The sequence below is a fragment of the Ailuropoda melanoleuca genome, chromosome 6 (assembly GCF_002007445.2).
Source record: "Ailuropoda melanoleuca isolate Jingjing chromosome 6, ASM200744v2, whole genome shotgun sequence".
In the NCBI taxonomy this organism is placed as follows: domain Eukaryota; kingdom Metazoa; phylum Chordata; class Mammalia; order Carnivora; family Ursidae; genus Ailuropoda; species Ailuropoda melanoleuca.
Genome location: NC_048223.1, coordinates 64,448,161 through 64,468,152, shown reverse-complemented (window position 1 = coordinate 64,468,152; position 19,992 = coordinate 64,448,161). Strand labels below are relative to the sequence as shown.

The 19,992-nt window shown below is 33.8% G+C and overlaps 1 protein-coding gene across 1 annotated transcript in view; it reads right to left on the bottom strand.

Annotated features, from left to right (window-relative positions):
* Nucleotides 1-19,992, bottom strand: part of PHYHIPL (phytanoyl-CoA 2-hydroxylase interacting protein like) — an 80,643-nt gene that overhangs the window by 17,497 nt on the left and 43,154 nt on the right. The window contains exon 2 of the mRNA XM_034662539.1: nucleotides 1,007-1,203. Within this exon, the coding sequence (XP_034518430.1) occupies nucleotides 1,007-1,203 (197 nt within the window). The remainder of the gene's footprint in view (nucleotides 1-1,006; nucleotides 1,204-19,992) is intronic.

Below are 19,992 nucleotides of genomic sequence, written 5' to 3'. Positions count from 1 at the left end.
GTTCTCTCACACTTATCTATACATATAATCCTCACTTATCAGTAGTGTGTATAACTGTGCATTTGGTAAAAGACATAATTTCCAGAAAAGATAAGGCAGCTCTATCAAAAGATTTGCCAAGTTAAATTTGGTATCAATATAAAAAAAAGTTTTCATCAGTGAAAATACTGAAACAAAGAATATGTAATAACTATTATCCTCTCTATACTATCTCTGATGTGTATGTAGAGAGACATGTATGAAAAGATATGTGATTAAGTAGACTGTTAAAGAATAAATACCAAAGAGATGTTAACAGGTCTAAGACATATAAAGGTAATTTTCATTCTCAAACCATAAAATAAAATTGACCACATAAAGCTAATTTTCAGCCCTAAAGTATTTTACAAATACCCTAAAGTTTATAAGCTATATCACATTCCTCTCTCAGCAGTAATTATAGGGAAAAAATGTATGCCTTAATGAAAAACTATGCACTGCCTATAGCACACTCTTCTGGCTATTTTCTTCTGATTCTGTGGAAGTTATAACACTATAATTTGTAGATAACAGATAACAGTTATTCTTGTCTAAATACATGCAAATGAATTTTCTCCATCCCTTCTGGCCCTTGCTCCTTCCTGACCCCAAACCAGTTTTGCCTGTAGTTATACATTTATTTCAATATCCTGATCTATGACTGTGTCGATTCTTTGGATTATCCTTTGAACTGGGTGTAACACCTCATCAGCTACCTCATTAATGAGTTTAATCTTTAACATGTGTTCATTTTTCTGTCCACATGAGAGTCATGATTTTATCTTTTTGGGGTAAAAAATACTTGGCATTTCATTTTCTTACAAAATTTCTTAAAGGGATCGGGTTTTGAAATAACACGTAATTTTTAGTCTTCCCAATGTCAAATATATCACATAAGTAATTAATAGACCATTATTCCTTCTTTTAAAACATCCTCATACTTAGATTTTAAGATGCAAATGAATAGAAGTACATGTTAAGATTTTACCTTGTGTTTAAATTTATTGGAGTTCTTGTTCTCTTTCTTATTGAGGTCAATGAAATAGTGTGTAATACGGTCCTTTGACTTTGCATCCATTTCCCATGAAATCTTGAATGAGTCACATGTAATGTTGCTTATTTTAATGTTATGTGGCACGGGAAGTTCTTCCATCTCTGCTATGCCACTGTCTTGTGATTTGTTCCCTGCAAGAAAACAATGCACAGGTAGTTTCCAACTAATGTATTTTTCCAGGTTGCAAGGCCATCAGTTGTGTATATATTTTTCTTGTTTTTTTTTAAAGATTTTATTTATTTATTTGACAGAGAGAGAGACAGCCAGCGAGAGAGGGAATACAAGCAGGGGGAGTGGGAGAGGAAGAAGCAGGCTCCCACCAGAGGAGCCCAATGTGGGGCTCCATCCTGGAATGCCGGGATCACGCCCTGAGCTGAAGGCAGGCGCTTAATGACTGAGCCACCCAGGCGCCCCATGTTTCTGAACTCAACTACCTAATTACTAAATCTGAGATTTCATTTTTCTTCATGAAATAGTTTGAGTGTTAATGATAGCTAATGCCATTTACAAAGTCATTTTATCAATAAAAAGTAAAGAGCAAAACTGAATTAGTTCTTACCACCTCTACATTTTCAATTTACTTTTCCAATTTCTGCTTTCACAGAATGTAAACAAAAAACACGGATAATCCATCTTTCTAATCTATAAGATTGGCCTTAAATGGTAGGTTCTATCTGGAAAGCCCCAAGAGACCATTTTTCCTACATGACCAATCAATTCTGCTCTAATGTCAGGTGTTTTAAACTATATGAGGTCGCAAACATTGCTAATGAAAGAATCCAGTCAAACAAAAAAAAATTTCTTTAAAAAAAATCTATGAGATTTCAGTGACAGTCTATAAAATCTACTCTTCCATTTTCCTCTTGTTTTGAATATTCATATAAACAAACAGCACGTGATAGTTATACTACATATACAAGTAATATTGAAGACCATTCTCTTACAAGTTTGTAATTAGGTCAGGACTATACCAGGAATCTTTTTACCTGTTGTGTCTTGATAATTTAATTTTGAGTATTAAAACAACAGATAAAGCTATAAGAGAAAAAAAAACAACTTCCATGTTGATTGTTATCATTAAAATCTTGAAGATCTGATCTGACATCTGGTTACTTTAAAGACTGTATCCTGCATTTCCAGATAGAGAAAATGAGAAACTAAAAGAGATACTTTGGTTAACAGTATAGACTAGAATATGATGGATGATAGGTCAAAAACAGAAAAAATACAGACTTCCCAAGTTTATTTCATACATAGGAAAGACACACTGAATCAAATTTTACTCTACTTCCCCTATGTTCTCTTACCCCAACCCAAGATAAAATTGAATGCCCCAGAAGAGAAAAAATAAATATAACTGCTATTTATATGATAAAAAGTGATAGATCATAAATCAGCTACATAACTAGTTCCTTCACAGAATAAAATAACAAATCTTGATCAACAAAACCGAAAACAACAACAATGAATATTATCTTGTGGCAATACCTTCCATTTCCAGATTAGATTGTGTTCTCCTACCCCCACACTCTCATCTCAATTGTTGATATAAAGCTGTTGACAATTGCCAGTCTTACTAAATCTTTGACACATATTGTCTCATCTCAAGCTGTGTTGTTGCCAGAGGAACCTGATGGTAATTGAAAACTAATTTCAAAGTAACTTAAGTTCTCTATTGTCATTTCTTGAACAATACTTTCAAAAATTCTTTCTTCTTTGTACCTTCCCCTCACACCCCAGTTTCTCTGGATTCCCTCTCCATAAAATTCCCACAAAAATTACTCCTCTCTCTTTTCTTTCCTTCTCATCTGGCCTAACGGAATCCCCAAATTGCTTGTGACCTAAATAAAAGCCTTTTAGAAGTCAAGAGAAGGTAAGAAACTAAGAGGAATCCTTTTAATGGACTTGGAAAAGGGAAAGGCAATAAATACTCAACGTTAGTAATTTTTGTCCTATTTAGAAAAGCTCAAAGTTTTTACCTATTATTCTGATTGCATTTATCTTTAAAATAAAAGTAACACTACTGAAAAACTTTCTGGACACTAAGGGTAAAAGTTTCTGTAGAACTCATCTGCATCATGACTCTCCATATAATTTCATAACAACTAAGTGAAAAAAATTGTTATTTAAGATCATAGAGAGAAAAAGAAAGCCATTTTGCATTTGACCCAATTTAATGAAAACGCAATTTCAATATATTAACACTAAGATACAAAAGTTTGCTATTTAAACTTACACTGTTACCTGATTCAATCCTAAAGTTACAAATAATTATTTCCGTGAATATAATATTTTGTTTTATACATTTTTCTCTAATAGTTAAAATTTGAGAAAAAAATTTTATATTTATTAAAATGTGGAAAGTTTTACTTAAATCCTATTTTACCATTCAGAATATAAAGCTCAAACCTATGAAAGACTTGTTATATTAAGAATCTTTATTTTGAATCTACTTATCACACTCCCAGGTCTTAATAAACCCACTAGATTAACCTCTATGCAGCTTTCTTACTTGGGCAGAACAATTTAAAAAAATTAATTCAAACCAATCCTATCAGTTTACATGTAACTTCCTTCATCTTCACTCTGTGAATCAATTTTTAACTGAGATTTTGAGATAAGTGACAGAAGACAATGATTCTGTCTGTAAAATCAGTGAAACAACAGTGATTCACATGACACTACCATTCAATAACCAGGCAGTACAATCTTAGATCTGTATAATCAAGTGTATTTCTAAATGCAGCTTCCATTTCTTAATAAGATTTCATCTTAAAAGTAATTCTTCATTAGTTGCGTATAACACCCAGTGCACCATGCAATACGTGCCCTCCCTACTACCCATCACCAGGCTATCCCCATCGGAATCTGGTGATGTACTGTATGGTGATTAACACAATATAATAAAATAAAATAAAAAAAAAAAAGTAATTCTAGCTACATTTTTCTACTTTATATGACAAATAATTCTAAGATTTGTGACCATACTGCTGATTGGTAATACTGAATGGAAAACAAATTAATAACACTTCTTTCTGTCCAAAATATGAAAACTGCTTTTCAAAACAAACATTTCAAAAGCACTTTTGTAACAAATTCATTCACTTTTAAAATATTTTTTCCTCTGTGCTAAATCTATTAATTGTTGGAGAGCATTTTTTGTCTGTATTTTTAATTTTATTAAACCCCCCAAAACTACCTACTGGGACTTGTATATTAATTCTAGGAAAATTCTAAGATCATTAAAAATCAGAATGTGATACCAATCTTCTTAGAATATTTTAAAATAAAATCTCTACTTTCAATGATTTGTTGCATTACTTTTAGCAGGTTGTTGAACTCAAGTGGCTTATCATATTGACCCTGACAAATCACTTAGATTTGTAAAGCTGGTCCAGGATCCTTATCACACTGCCACTTAGCTGTGCGTCCCTTCATATTTATTTTTGTGAGTTGTTACAACTTTTACTAAGTTGCAGTTATCTATACATCAAAAGTACACAACAAAAAAGGTACAAAGATGTAAGAACTCTTACCTCAAGGATATAAAATTGAGAAGAATGTAGGAAATGTCATAATAAAATTATGCTATGTGATAACATAATTTAACTGAAAGGCCATATTGAGGGAATCAAATCATGCTTCAGAAAACGTGAAACTCTTGGTTGTAGGAGAAGTAAATTTTTAAAAATTGAGATGTCATTGATAAATAATATTGTGTAAGTTTAAAGTTTATAATTCTGTTGATTTGGTACATATATATATATTTATATTTATATTGCAATATGATTACCACTGTAGAATTGGCTAATACCTCCATTGCATCCCAAATTTAACATTTCTTTTTTGTGGTGGGAACATTTAAAATCTGGTTTCTTAGCAGTTTTGAAGTATATAATATAGTGTTAACTAACCACAATGCTGTGGGAGAAGCAGAATTTCAACAATTAAAGACAGTAGTGAAAAAGTTGAGGACATAGTATTCTAAATGGAGGCAATAATAAAAGCATTAAGAAACAATACATCTTCATTTTAGTTAATTCAGCACAGGGTATAGGAGAAAATACTGAATGAGAATTCTAAAAAAGGAGACTAGAAATGTGTCATGGAAGTTGAGGAATTATCTAAGAGAAAAAAACCTTATTGTTGATTTAGACAGAGTTCAATATGTACAATACTGAAGATAAAATTTTATTAAAATGTATTGTCAGACTCATATTATTAGTTCAAATGTGCCCCTCAGACATACCAAGAAAGCAATTTTTAAATATCCATGAGTGTCCAGTATAAATCTACATTTTTAAGAAGATGGCTGAGAAGTACACACAAGCTCTGTATGTATGTATGTGTTTATGTAATACATTTATTTATTTGAGAAGAAAGAGAGAGCATGAGTCAGAGAAAGGGGCAGAGGGAGAGGGAGAAGCAGACTCCCTGCTGAGCAGGAAGCCAGAGGTAGGGCTCAATCCCAGGACCTGGAGATCATGACCTGAGCCTAAGGCAGACGCTTTAATGGACTGAGGCACCCCACAAGCTCTGTATTTAAAGGACCTTGAGAAGATCTCGACTCACTAAAACATTTTAAGTGTACAAAAGAATAATAGCCTACTTCACATCTACCTTCAGTATCACATACTTCAATCTATGAATATAAAAACCAGTGTTGTTACAGCATTATGAATTTCTATATATCTATATACATTTCTATATGTCAATATATTCTATAAATTATCCAATCTATAAGAAATAGAGATCCTTCGAATTTGTTATTTTTTTCCCCTTCCCCCTCAAGAATTAGAAAAGCTGTTCTATTGTCGACATTGCTGCTAAGAATATTGGGGGCATGTGCCCCTTCTTTTTGCTACATCTGTATCTTTGGGGTAAATACCTAGTAGTGCAATTGCTGGGTCGTAGGGTAGCTCTATTTTTCACATCTTGAGGAACCTCCATACTGTTTTCCAGAGTGGCTGTACCAGCTTGCATTCGCAACAGTGTAAGAGGGATCCCCTTTCTCCACATCCTTACCAACATTTGTTGTTTTCTGTTTTGTTAATTCTTGCCATTCTAATTGGTGTAAGGTGTTATCTCATTGTGGTTTTGATTTGTATTTCCTTGATGGCTAATGATGTTGAGAATTTTTTCATGTGTCTGTGGAAGGAGCCGAGACGCCCTTCAACAGACAAATGGATAAAGAAGATGTGGTACATATATACAATGGAATATTATTCTGTCATCAGAAGGGATGAATACCTACCATTTGCATTGACATGGATGGAACTGGAGGGGATTATGCTAAGTGAAGTAAGTCAAGCAGAGAAAAACAATTATCATATGGTTTCATTCATATGTGGAACATAAGCAATAGCACAGAGGACCATAGGGGAAGGGAGGGAAACCTGAAGGGGGAGAAATCAGAGAGGGAGATGAACCATGAGAGACTATGGACCCCAGGAAACAGACTAGGGGTTTCAGAGAGGAGGGGGGTAGGGGCTGATGGTAACAGGGTGATGGGTATTAATGAGGACACATGTTGTGATGAGCACTGGGTGTCATACGTAACTAATGAATCATTAAACACTACAACAAAAACTAATGATGTACAGTGGCTAACTGAACATAATAAAAAAAAAAAAGAAAAGCTTTCTAAACAAACATTACCCATTACAATTCCTATTCCTTTATTTCAGGACCATGTTTCAGAATAGAAATTACGCAACATAATCTTTTTGTCTCATTTATAACATATGTATTCATCTGAATATACAATACACACGTACAATGATACTATATTTTTAATAACTTTATACAGAGATTTAAATGACTTACTGTCAAAGTCCTTAGCTAAACTCCTTAGAACCTGAGATGTTTTCTTTATATTTATCTTTTTGAAAGATACAGCAGAGAAAAAACTTACTTGGTTATCAAAATCACCTCATGAAGTTTATGACCCAATTTGATTAATCTAAAAAAAGTTTTATCTTGAATAAAGATTAAAAGTATCACTTGCTTAATAGCCTAGATATACACTTGCAACAATTGCAACAGAGCATGTTTGTTTTCATTGAGGACCTTTATATTTTTAGCATATTTATTGAACCACTGCCCCTTTGTCCCATCAGTTCTGCTGTGAAAATGAGTGGTTTTTCTTTCTCATAATATCTTCCCTAGAGCACTACAATAGAAGCCAATCTAAAATCTTAGTTATAGTAGTTAAAAGGGCATAAATTACTCAGTTTGACTAAAGTAAGAAAAAATTTTTTAAAATAATAAAGGTAGTTAGTTTTAATAATAAGCCTTGAGCTATCTTTTTAAGAAAGAAATTGCAGGTGTTAGGTTACTTCCCTTAAAAATAGCAACCATGGGGGCAATTTTCTCATATCATATCTTTCTTCTTTCCTAAAATTTAGTGATAAGAAAATCTGCCACCACAGTACATATAGGAGGACTTATTTTTAAAATTAAAATTATATGTGTATACGTATTTAAATTAATATATATTTTAATAACTTTCATTACAAAGTCAGAGATATAGTCTGCTGAGGGAAAAGTACTTTCCTCTTCATAAAACCAACATTAAAATGCTACAATACTTTTATTTTATTATTATAATTATTTTTTAAATGCTGCAATACTTTTAAAGTCATGAAAGAAAAACTAATTATTCAGTAATAAAACTCAAAATAGTAACCACAACTAAATGCAAAACTGTTCTATGCTTTATTTACAATAAGTTCTCAAAATAAAAAAAAATACTCTTAATGGTAACACCAAATATTGCTGAAACTTTTAGAAAAAAAAACCAGAAAATAAAAATCACTTGTAATCTCTATTAACATATTGTGCTTAATGTTTTGTAACCTGTTTTTCATTTAATAAACTGTGAACATTTTCACAAGACTACACAAAATTCTAATCTTAGTGTATTTTATTCTACTAATCAGTCATCCTGATACTGGACATGTAGATTGTTTCCAGTGTTTTCTTGTGATAACAGTTCAGTCAACTCTATTCTACTGTATTTTTGTATATATCTATGATTACTTATCTTTGGATCAATCCCAAGAAATGCAAATGCGGAATCACATTTGTATTTCCAACTACTCTAAGTGCCTTATTTTTGCACCCTTATCAATTCCATTTATTGCTATTTAAAATACCCATATGTTTTGATGGGCAAAAATTGAAACTTTATTTTATCTTAAAAAAGCAAAAAAAAAAAAACCTAACCTAGACCTTACACCATACACAAAAATTAGTTCAAAACTGATTTTTAAGATGTAAAACCTAAAAATCAAAACTTTTAGGAAAAAAAACGAAACAAAAGAGAAGCAAATCTCTGGGATCTAGTCTAAGTGAAGAGTTCTTAGACAAAAAGCACAATCCCTAAAAGGAAAAACATTCAGATCCTCCCACCCATCAGTCTTCCGGCCTATTTAAAGTGTCCTGCTACCATTGTGTTTCAGCTAATTTCTCTTTAGGTGTCTAAAACATTTTGCTTTCTATATCTTGATGCCACCGTGTGTGTGTGTGTGTGTGTGTGTGTGTATTTATATTGTATAAAAATGTAAATATACTTAAATATCAAAAGTTAAACACACACAGACTTTATAAGCACCATTTGCATTCAAGAGAAATGTAAACATAAAGATGAAGTATTAAATCATAACTCCATAAAATTAACTGTAGTACATACTGCACTACTGTAATAATTTCATAGCCACCTTCTGTTGCTACTGCGGTGACCTCAAGTGTTGCAAGTACATGCTTAAAATGCTGTGTGATGCTCACTTATCATCTCTACATGAGCAGTTTGTCTCTCCACTAAATTGAATATTGCAATAAAAAATGATCTCTTGCAGTTCTCAAGGATTTTTCACCATGCTTACTGCAATACTGTAAACCTTGAATAACACCATGAGACCCACATGAAGTGCCACTAATGATGCTGGAAGTGCTCCCAAGAAGCAGAGAAATGTCATGACGTTACAAGAAAAAGTTGAATTGCTTTATATATACTGTAGATTGTGATCTGCAGCTGTGGTTGCCCACCATTTTAAGATAACTGAATCCAGTGTAAGAACCATTGTTAAAAAAAAAAAAAAGAAGAAGAAGAAAGAAAATGAAGTTCATGATGCTATCACTGCAGCTACACTAGCAGCAATTAAAACCTTATACTTTTTGTGATTTTTTTAATCTCATTGAAAATGCAGCTTTTATGTAGGTGCAGGATTGTGATAAGAAAGGCATATCTATAGACTCTAACATGATTCAAGAAAAAACTATATGACAACTTAAAGCAGAGGGAAGGTGAAGGATCTAAAGCTAGAGAATTACTGCCAGCAAAGGATGGTTTGATAATTTTAGAAAGAGTTTTAGCTTAAGAAAATGTCAACATCACAGGAGTGAGCATCAGGATTTAAGGTAGGAAGAAATGAGTTAACAAACGCAGTTGGGGTTATGAGCAGGACTGCCCTGCTGCTAACTCCCAAGTCTTGAAGGGAAAAGATAAATACCAGCTGCCAGTCTTTTGGTTACATACAAGAAGTCTTGGACAATGAGAACCCTTTCTCTGGATTGGTTCTATTGATGCTTTGTCCTTGAAGTCAGGAAGCATCATGCCAGTAAGGGACTACTTCTTAAAGGTTTTTTTTGATATTCAATAATGCTGCTGGCCACTCCGAACCCCATGAATTCAACACCAAAGTCCACTTGGCCCCAAACACAATGTCTCCAATTTAGCCTCTAGATGAGGGTTTCATAAGGACCTTTAAGGCTCATTACACACAGTACTGTATGAGAAATATTGTCAACACTATGGAAGAGAACACTGACAGAAAATCATGCAAGTCTGGAAGGATTACACAATTAAAAATACCATCATTGTTATAGGAAAATTCGTGAAAGCCATCAAGCTCAAAAACATAAATTCCTGCTGCAGAAAACTGTGTCCAGATGTTGTATATGACTTCACAGGATTTATGATAGCTAATCAAGAAAATCATAAAAGAAATTGTGAACATGACAAAAAAGTTGGGGGATAAAGGGTTTCAAGATATGGATATTGGAGAAATTCAAGAGCTAACAAACACTAGAGGAAGTAGCAGAAGACAACTTGATAGAGATGAGAGCTTCTTAACCAGTGTCAGACAATGAGGAAGAAGATGTAGAAAAAGCAGTGCTAGACAGAAGTCAGTTGCATCTTTATACACTAACAATGAAGCAGAAGAAAGAGAAATCAAGGAATCGATCCCATTTACAATTGTACCCAAACCCATAAGATACCTAGGAATAAACCTAACCAAAGAGGTAAAGGATCTGTACTCTGAAGACTATAGAACACTTATGAAAGAAACTGAGGAAGACACAAAGAAATGAAAAAACATTCCATGCTCATGGATTAGAAGAACAAATATTCTTAAAATGTCTATGTTACCCAAAGCAATCTACACATTCAATGCAATCCCTATCAAAATACCATCAACATTTTTCACAGAGCTGGAGCAAATAATCCTAAAATGTGTATGAAACAACAAAAGACCCTAAATAGCCAGAGGAGCGTTGAAAAAGAAAACCAAAGCCAGAGGCATCACAATTCCAGACTTCAAGCTGTATTACAAAGCTGTAATTATCAAGACAGCACGGTACTGGCACAAAAACATACATATAGATCAATGGAACAGATAGAGAACCCAGAAATGGACCCTCAACTCTGTGGTCAACTAATCTCTGACAAAACATGAAAGGATATCCAATGGAAAAAAGACAAGTCTCTTAGTCTCTTCAACAAATGGTGTTGGGAAAATTGGGACAGCTACATCCAGAAGAATGAAACTGGACCACTTTCTTACACCATATACAAAAAATAAACACAAAATGGATGAAAGACCTAAATGTAAGACAAGAATCTATCAAAATCCTAGAGGAGAACACAGGGAGCAACCTCTTTGACCTCGGCAGCAGCAACTTCTTGCTAGACATGTCTCCAAAGGCAAAGGAAACAAAAGCAAAAAATGGACTATTGGAATTTCATCAGGATAAAAAGCTTTTGCACAGCAAAGGAAACAGTCAACAAAACTAAATGGAAATCCATGGAATGGAAGAAGATATTTGCAAATGACTTATCAGATAAAGGGCTAATATCAAACTCAACACCCAAAAAACCAAAAAAAATCCAGTCAAGAAATGGGCAGAAGACAAGAACAGACATTTCTCCAAAGAAGACATACAAATGGCTGACAGACACATGAAAAAATTCTCAGTATCACTCACCATCAGGGAAATACAAATCAAAACCACAATGAGATACCACCCCTACCAGTCAGAATGGCTAAAATTAATAACTCAGGAAAAAACAGATGTTGGTGAGGATGCAGAGAAAGGGGAACTCTCTTACACTGCTGGTGGGAATGCAAACTGGTGCAGCCACTCTGGAAAACAGTATGTAGGTTCCTCAAAAGGTTACAAATAGAAATACCTTAGGACCCAGCAATTGCACTACTAGGTTTGTATCCAACGGATGCAAACATAGTGATTCAAAGGGCCATATGCACCCCAATTTTTATAGCAGCAATGTCCACAACAGCCAAACTATGGAAAGAGCCCAGATGTCCACATACAATGGGATATTACTCAGCCATCAAAAAGAATGAAATCTTGCCATTTGCAATGACGTGGAGGGAACTAGAGGGTATCATGTTAAGCAAAGTAAGTCAATCAGGGTGCTTGGGTGGCTCAGATGGTTAAGAATCTCCAGGTCCTGGATCGAGCCCCATGTTGGGCTTCCAGCTGTGCCTCTCCCCCTGCTTGTGCTCTCTCTGTCTCTCTTTCTCAAATGAATAAAAATCTTAAAAAAAATAAGTCAGTCAGATAAAGACAAATACCATACGATTTCACTCATGTGGAATTTAAGAAACAAAACAGATGAACATAGGAGGAAGAGAAGGAAAAATAAAATAAAACGAAAACATAGGGGAAGGCAAACCACAAGAGACTCAACTATAGGAAACTGAGGGTTGCTGGAGGCGAGATGGTTGGGGAGATAGGTGGGGGGTGATGGGCATTAAGGAGGGCACTTGATGCAATGAGCACTGTGTGTTATATGCAAATGATGAATCACCAAATTATATCCCTGAAACTAATAATACAGTATATGTTAACTAAATTGAATTTAAATAAAAAAAATTTTAAAAAGCAGTGCCAGAAAACAAATTGACATTAGACAACCTGGCAGAAGGGTTCTGATTATTCAAGACTTTTGACTTCTTTTTTTACAATGGAACCTTCTATGATAGATATGGGCACTGAAATGAAAGCAAACGGTAGAAGGATTGGTACCATACAGAAACATTTTCAGAAAAATAGAAGCGCAAAAAGTCGGACAGAAATTATAATATATTTCCATAAAGTTACACCAGGTGTGCCTGCCTCTCCTGCTTCTGCTTCTACCTCCTACATATCTGCCACTCCTGAGATAGCAAAACCAACCCCTCTTTTTCCTCAGCCTATTCAGCATGAAGACAAAGATGAAGACCTTTATGATGATCTCCTTCCTCTTAATGAATGTTGAATCATCCCACTAGACAGTTAAAAACCTGTATGTTGTGTATAAACATCCTTGTGCAAAAATCTAATAACCATACTGCAAGAAGTGTATGAGATGTTCTGTGTCATCATTTTTGTCATTGCCTAAGTATCATGTAGAACATTGTGTACAAGATTGTACGGAAGTAGCCCATCCTTACATGGGCATACAGTGAGTGATATTTAATATAAAGTTAATAATGTGTTAGCTTTCCTACTGTTTTATAACTTTACTTTTAAAGAATTACATTACCATACAATATGCCCCCCTATCTCATAATGGAGAAACTGAGCATTAGCCTATCATCACAGAAAGTTTTTTATAATGCTAACAATATTCCCAATACTGTATTATGAAAATAACTATAATAGTGTATGCCATAAAAATTTTATAACATTTCATTCATCATTTTATAGTATGGCTTCCATTCTTTGAATTTGAAAACTGATATAGCATTATTAATTTTCTTATATTTCTTCCTATTCAAAATTAGGTCTCTTTATATACTAGCTTATTGTCTTATCTAATCTTCATTTTTTATCTCATAAACCCAATCTTGAATTTTATTTAGAACATACATCATAATCTATAAATCACCACAGAAAATCTTTTTTCTAGATCTCCTCACTTCCTTTAAGAGGATGTTATCAAAATATTCCTCTTGGATCATAATCTGAAGGGGCAGTTATATAACCTAATTTTTATGGTTAAGGGATTCTGAAGTTTGTGAAGAGAAAACAAAAACAAAACAAAAAACCAAAGACCTGGATGATTCCCAGCACAGAAACTTCATCTCAGTTTATTCCCTTGGTTTGGTTAACCTACTGATCTGGGCGCCAGCTTGCCACCTCCAGCTTTCTGTCTGGTCTGACTTCCTCTTCCAATTACAACATATAGCCACGTTTGGATACTTTTATTGAATAAAATTCCACACATAAGGAAAGTCTTACTACTTTAGATAGTACTAATGGGTAATGCTACTTTCTGTGGCCCCAAGTTCATGGACTGTTTCATTACATTATGTTCTCTCCTCTCAGTTTAACTTCTTATTGGGTTTCTATTTTTAACATTGTGTATTATGTAAGTGATCAGATAAGTGTGGGATATCAGTTAAGATTAACTAAATTAATAATCTGGGTGTTTTCAAAGCTGTTTATATAAAGCCTAAAAGATGGTCACAGCCCTTAATATCCTTGTAATCTAAATGAACAGCTTAATGGTAATTTATACTGAAAGAGTATACTTTCATATAGTACTGTTTCTCTGACTCTTTCACTTAATTCATTAATTCCTAAGATCTGGAATTAAATTGAATGAATTTTTAATAAAAATGAATGTTAGTCTATACCCCTACTGATTTTGACCCCTCAGCTCCCACCCAGGGCATATTTGGCAATGTCTGGAGATATTTTTGATCAACACAACTTGAGAAGGGCGCTCCTGGCATCTAGTGAGTCTACATTATGAAGTTTCATTAGTACATAAAATATCTAATCAGTTCAATCGGTTAAATTAAAAACCTCAAGTAAGTCAATTGCTTTAAGTCAGGGTATCTATCTTTTGGAAAATAAACTAAACAGTTGAACTGATGTTTTTAATATCACTGAACTCAGTTACTATTTTTTATTCTTTTTTCTATACTTTATTTAATGGTATCCCATCCACATGAATATGTATTTTACAGACTTAAGGTAGTTACAATTTTGGGTATCTAACTTCCAGAATTAAAGGTAGGAAGGAAGGAAGGATAAATATTTCTTAGGTACTGAAATAGACAGAAAATAATATGTAGGACTGGAGCATGACAGAAGGTAAGGATTACAGTACCCTAAACAAGAGGTAGAAATAGGCCTGCGTATTGAGGCAGCATTCAAAAGAGGACAAAGAGGAAGAGCCAAGAATAAACTGCAGGACTGACCCAGGAAGGGAAATGCGAAATAGAACAAAGTTAAGAAGAAAAGTAATAGAAAAAAATATTAGAAACCATGGGGTAAATCAAAACCAATCCAAATTTTAAAGTTTCATTTTCAATAAGGTAAATTGCATTTGTTTGTCTATCTCTGAGTATTTATCACAATTTACACACCTCCATTATGTTAATACTCAAATTGACTTTCTATGTTCATAGTTATATCACAGCTACACACAATCTGTTACCTACAAATTGGCTAAGATTGTATATACTAATCCGATGGACAAGTGTTTGAATTCTGCTTGTGCCACAAGGAATTGTTTGATCTCGAATAACTCTTATAACCCTCTAACCATCCATTTCCGCATAGAGTCAATGACTATTTAATAAGACAATGAAGACATATAAAACATTTAATATAATATATATCATGTTGTAGACAATAAATGTTAGCTAATTTTTTTTTAAAGATTTTATTTATTTATTTGAGACAGTAAGTAAGCAAGAGAGAGCACAAGTGAGGGGAGGAGCAGAGGGAAAGGGAAAAGCAGACTCCCTGCTGAGGAGGGAGCCCAATGTGGGGCTCGATCCCAGGACTCCAGGATCATGACCTGAGCCAAAGGCAGATGCTTAACCAATTGAGCCATCCAGGTGCCCCAAATGTTAGCTAATTTAACATTATATTCATAGAAAAAAAATACTAATTTAGTCTACCCTTGGTCAAATTAATGTATAATTTTTCTAATTCATTCCTGAATGCCTGTGCCTCCAAATATCTTGGAATGATTTTTCTTAAATCCTTTATGCTTACAATCATTAGTGTCCAGATATATGCAACCATTTCTTTTTATTTTAATTTTTTTTGAATTCTAGTTGGTAAACATAGAGTGCTACATTAGTTTCAGGTATATAATGCAGTCATTCAAAAATTCCATACATCACCCCATGCTCAACACAACAAGTGCACTCCTTAATCCCCATCACCTATTTCATCCATTCCTCCACTCACCTCCCCTCTTGTAACCATCAGTTTGTTCTCTAGTTGAGTCTGTTTCTCAGTTTGCTTCTCTTTTTCCCCCCTTTGCTCATTGTTTTGTTCCTTAAATTCCACATATAAGTGAAGTCACATGGTATTTGTCTTTCTCTGACTTATTTCACTTAGAATTATACTGTCTAGCTCCATCTACATCATTGCAAATGGAAAGATGTCATTCTTTTTTATAGCTGAATAATATTCCATTACACACACACATATACATACACAGCACATCTTCTTTACCCATTCATCAGTTGATGGATGCTTGGGCTGCTTCCATATTTTGGCTATTGTAAATAAGGCTACTATAAACATAGAGGTGCATGTATATCTTTGAATTAGTGTTTCTGTATTTTTTCAGTAAATATCCAGTAGTGCAATTGCTGGGTCATAGGGTAGATCTATTTTTAATTTTTGAGTAACCTCCCTACTGTTTTCTATAGTGGCTATACCAGTTTGCATTCCCACCAAAAGTACAAGAGGGTTCCTTTTTCTCCATAACCTCACCAACACTTGTTGTTTCTTGTGTTGTTGATTTTAGTCATTCTGAGAGGTGAAGTGATATCTCATTGTAGTTTTGATTTGCATTTCCCTGATGATAACCGATGTTGAGCATCTTTTCATGTGTCTATTGACCAACTGAATGCCTTTTTTGAAGAATTGTCTGTTCATGTCTTCTGCCAATTTTAATTAGATTATTTGGGTTTTGGGGGTTCAGTTGTTTAAGTTCTTTATAGATTTTGGATACTAACCTTCTTCGGATACATCATTTGCAAACATCTTCTCCCATTCTGTAGGTTGTCTTTTTGCTTTGTTGATTGTTTCCTTCACTGAGCAGAACCTTTTTATTTTGATGTAGTCCCCATAGTTTATTTTTGTTTTTGTTTCTGTTGCCTCAGGAGACATCTAGAAAGAAGTTGCTGCAACTGATGTCAAAGAGGTTACTGCCTGTGTTCTCTTCTAGGATTTTTATGGCTTCAGAAAGTCTCACATTTAGGTCTTTAATCCATTTTGAATTTATTTTTGTGTATGGTGTAAGAAAGTGGTCCAGCTTCTATTACATATTGCTGTCCAGATTTCCCAACACCACTTCCTGAAGAGACTATCCTTTTCCCACTAGATATTCTTTCCTCCTTTGTTGAAGATTAATTGATTGTATAGTTGTGGGTTTATATCTGGGTTTTCTATTCCATTCTATGGATCTATATGTCTATTTTTGTGCCAGTACCATACTGTTTTGATTACTACAGCTTTGTAATATGTTGGACTTGTGATACCTCCAGCTCTGTTTTTCTTTTTCAGGATTGCTTTGTCTATTCCAGGTCTTTTTTGGCTCCATATAAACGTGAGGATTATTTGTTCTAGCTCTGTGAAAATGGTATTTTGATGGGTATTGCATTAAATGTGTAGATATCTTTGAGTAGTATACACCTTTTAACAATATTTGTTCTTTCAGTCCATGAGCATGGAAAGTCCATTTATTTTTGTCATGTTGGTTTTCTTTCATCAGTGTTTTATAGTTTTCAGAATCAGGTCTTTCACCTCTTCAGTTAGGTTTATTCCTAGGTATCTTATTATTTTTAGTACAGGTGTAAATGGGACTGTTTTCTTAATCTCTCTTTCTGCTGCTTCATTATTGGTGTACAAAAATGCAACAGATTTCTGTACACTGTATTCCATAACCTTACTGACTTCATTTATTTATTAGTTTTAGCAGATATTTGGTGGAGTCTTTCAGGTTTAATATATATAGTATCATGTCATCTGCAAACAGTGAATTTTACTTCTTCATTAATTATTTGCATGCCTTTTATTTCTTTTTGTTTTCTCATTACTGTGGCTAGACGTTCCAATACTATGTTGAATAAAAGTGGTGAGAGTGGACATCCTTGTCTTATTCCCGACCTTAGGGGAAAATCTCTCAGTTTTTTCTCATTAAGGATAATGTTAGCTGTGGGTTTTTCAAATATGGCCTTTATTATGTTGAGATATGTTTTCTCTAAACCTACTTCGTTGAGGGTTTTTATCATGAATGGATGTTGTACTTTGCCAAAGTACATTTTCTTCATCCATTGAAATGATCATATGGTTCTTACCCTTTCTCTTATTGATGTGACATATCACCTTGATTGATTTGTGAATATTAAACCATCTTTGCAACCCAGGAATAAATCACTTGATCATGGTGAATGACTTTTTAAATGTGTTGTTGGATTTGTTTTGCTTGTATTTTGTTGAGGATTTTGCATCTACATTTATCATAGATAAACATAGGATGTTAGCCTACAGTACTCTTTTTTTAGTGGTATCTTAATCTGGTTTTGTTGTCAGGGTAATCCTGGCCTCATAGAATGAATTTGGAAGTTTTTCTTCCTTTTCTGTTTTTTGAAATAGCTTGAGACTAGGTATTAACTCTTCTTTAAATGTTTGGTAGAATTCACCTGTGAAGCTGGACTTTTGTTTGTTGGGAGTTTTTTTGATTACTGATTCAATTTCCTTACTGGTTATTGGTCTGTTCACATTTTCTATTTCTTCCTGTTTCAGTTTTGGTAGTTGATATGTTTCTAGGAATTTATCGATTTCTTCTAGGTTTCCTAATTTGTTAACATATAGTTTTTCATAATGTTCTCATAATTATTTATATATCTGTAGCATTAGTTGTTCTCATTTCTCATTTGTGATTTTGAGTTCTTTCCCTTTTTTATTGATAAGACTGGCTAGAGGTTTATCAATTTTTTTGATTTTTTCAAAGAAGTAGCTCCTGGTTTCATTGATATGTTCTACAAGTGTTTTGTTTTGTTTGGGGGGGGTGTTTGTTTCTATATAATTTATTTATGCTCTAATGTTTATTATTTCCTTCCTTCTTCTGGTTTTAGGTTTTGTTTGTTGTTCTTTTTCTAGCTCCTTTAAGTGTAAAAGGTTGTCTACTTGAGATTTTCCTTGCTTCCTGAGGTAGGCCAGTATTGCTATAAACATCCTTCTTAGAACCACTTTTCCTTCATCCCAAAGGTTTCAGACCATTTTGTTTTCACATTCATTTGTTTCCACATACTTTTTAAATTTCTTCTTTAATTGCCTGGTTGGCTCATTCACTGTTTAGTAGCATGTTATTTAACCTCCCTGTATTTGTGGTCTTTCTAGGTTTTTTTGAGGCTGACTTCTAGTTTCATAGCGTTGTAATCAGAAAGGATGCATGGTATGACTTCCATCTTCTTGAACTTGTTGAGGCTTGTTTTGTGGCCTAATATGTGGTCTATTCTAAAGAATGTTCCATGTGCACTTGAAAAGAATGTGTATTCTGCTGTTTTAGGACGGAATATTCTGAATATATCTGTTAAATCCATCTGATAAAATGTGTCATTCAAAGCCACTGCTTCCTTGCTTATTTTGTGCTTAGATGATTTGCCCATTGATGTAAGTAGGGTGTTAAAGTCCCCTACTATACTGTATTACTGTAAACATAAAGGATTAGTTCCTTTATATTTGTTATTAACTATTTTATGTATTTGGGTGCTCCAATATTGAATGAATAAATATTTATCACAGCTATTTCTTTTTGTTGGATTGTCTTCTTTATGATTATATAGTATCCTTGTCTCTTGTTACAGCCTTTGTTTTAAAGTCTAGTTTGTCCGAGGTAAGTATTCCTACTCTGGCCTTCTTCTGACATCCATTTGCATAATAAATGCAAATTCCTTTATCCTCACACATTCAATCTGTAGGTGTCATTAGGTCTAAAATGACTCTTGTAGGCTGTATATAGATGGGTCTTTTTTTTAAATCCATTCTGCCTAGCCTATGTCATTTGATTGGAGTCCATTTACATTCAAGGTAATTATAAATAAGAGGTATGTATTTATTGTTATTTTATTGTTTTGTAGTTGTTTCTGAAGAATTTCTCTGATTCTTTGGCTTTCTCATGTTTTGTTCATTTGTTTATTGATATATTTGGATTTCTTTATCTTTATACTTTACATACCTATTGGTGGGTTTTGATTTATGGTTACTGTCAAGTTTACATAATAACCTCTTCTGCACATAGCAGTCTCTATTAAGTTGATGGTTGTTTAAGTTTGAGGGGTGCCTGGGTGGCTCAGTTAAGCGTCTGCCTTCGGCTCAGGTCATGATCCCAGGGTCCTGGGATTGAGCCCTGCATTGGGCTCCCCGCTCAGTGGGAAGCCTGCTTCTCCCTCTCCCACTCTGCCTGCTTGTGTTCCCTCTCTCACTGTATCTCTCTCAAATAAATAAAATCTTTTTTTAAAAAATTGATGGTTGTTTAAGTTTGAACCCATTCTTTTCTCCTTTCCTCCCCATGTTTTAGGCGTATGTTGCTATATTTTATATCCTTTAATTTTGTGAATTCCTTGACTGATAATTTACAGAAATATTGT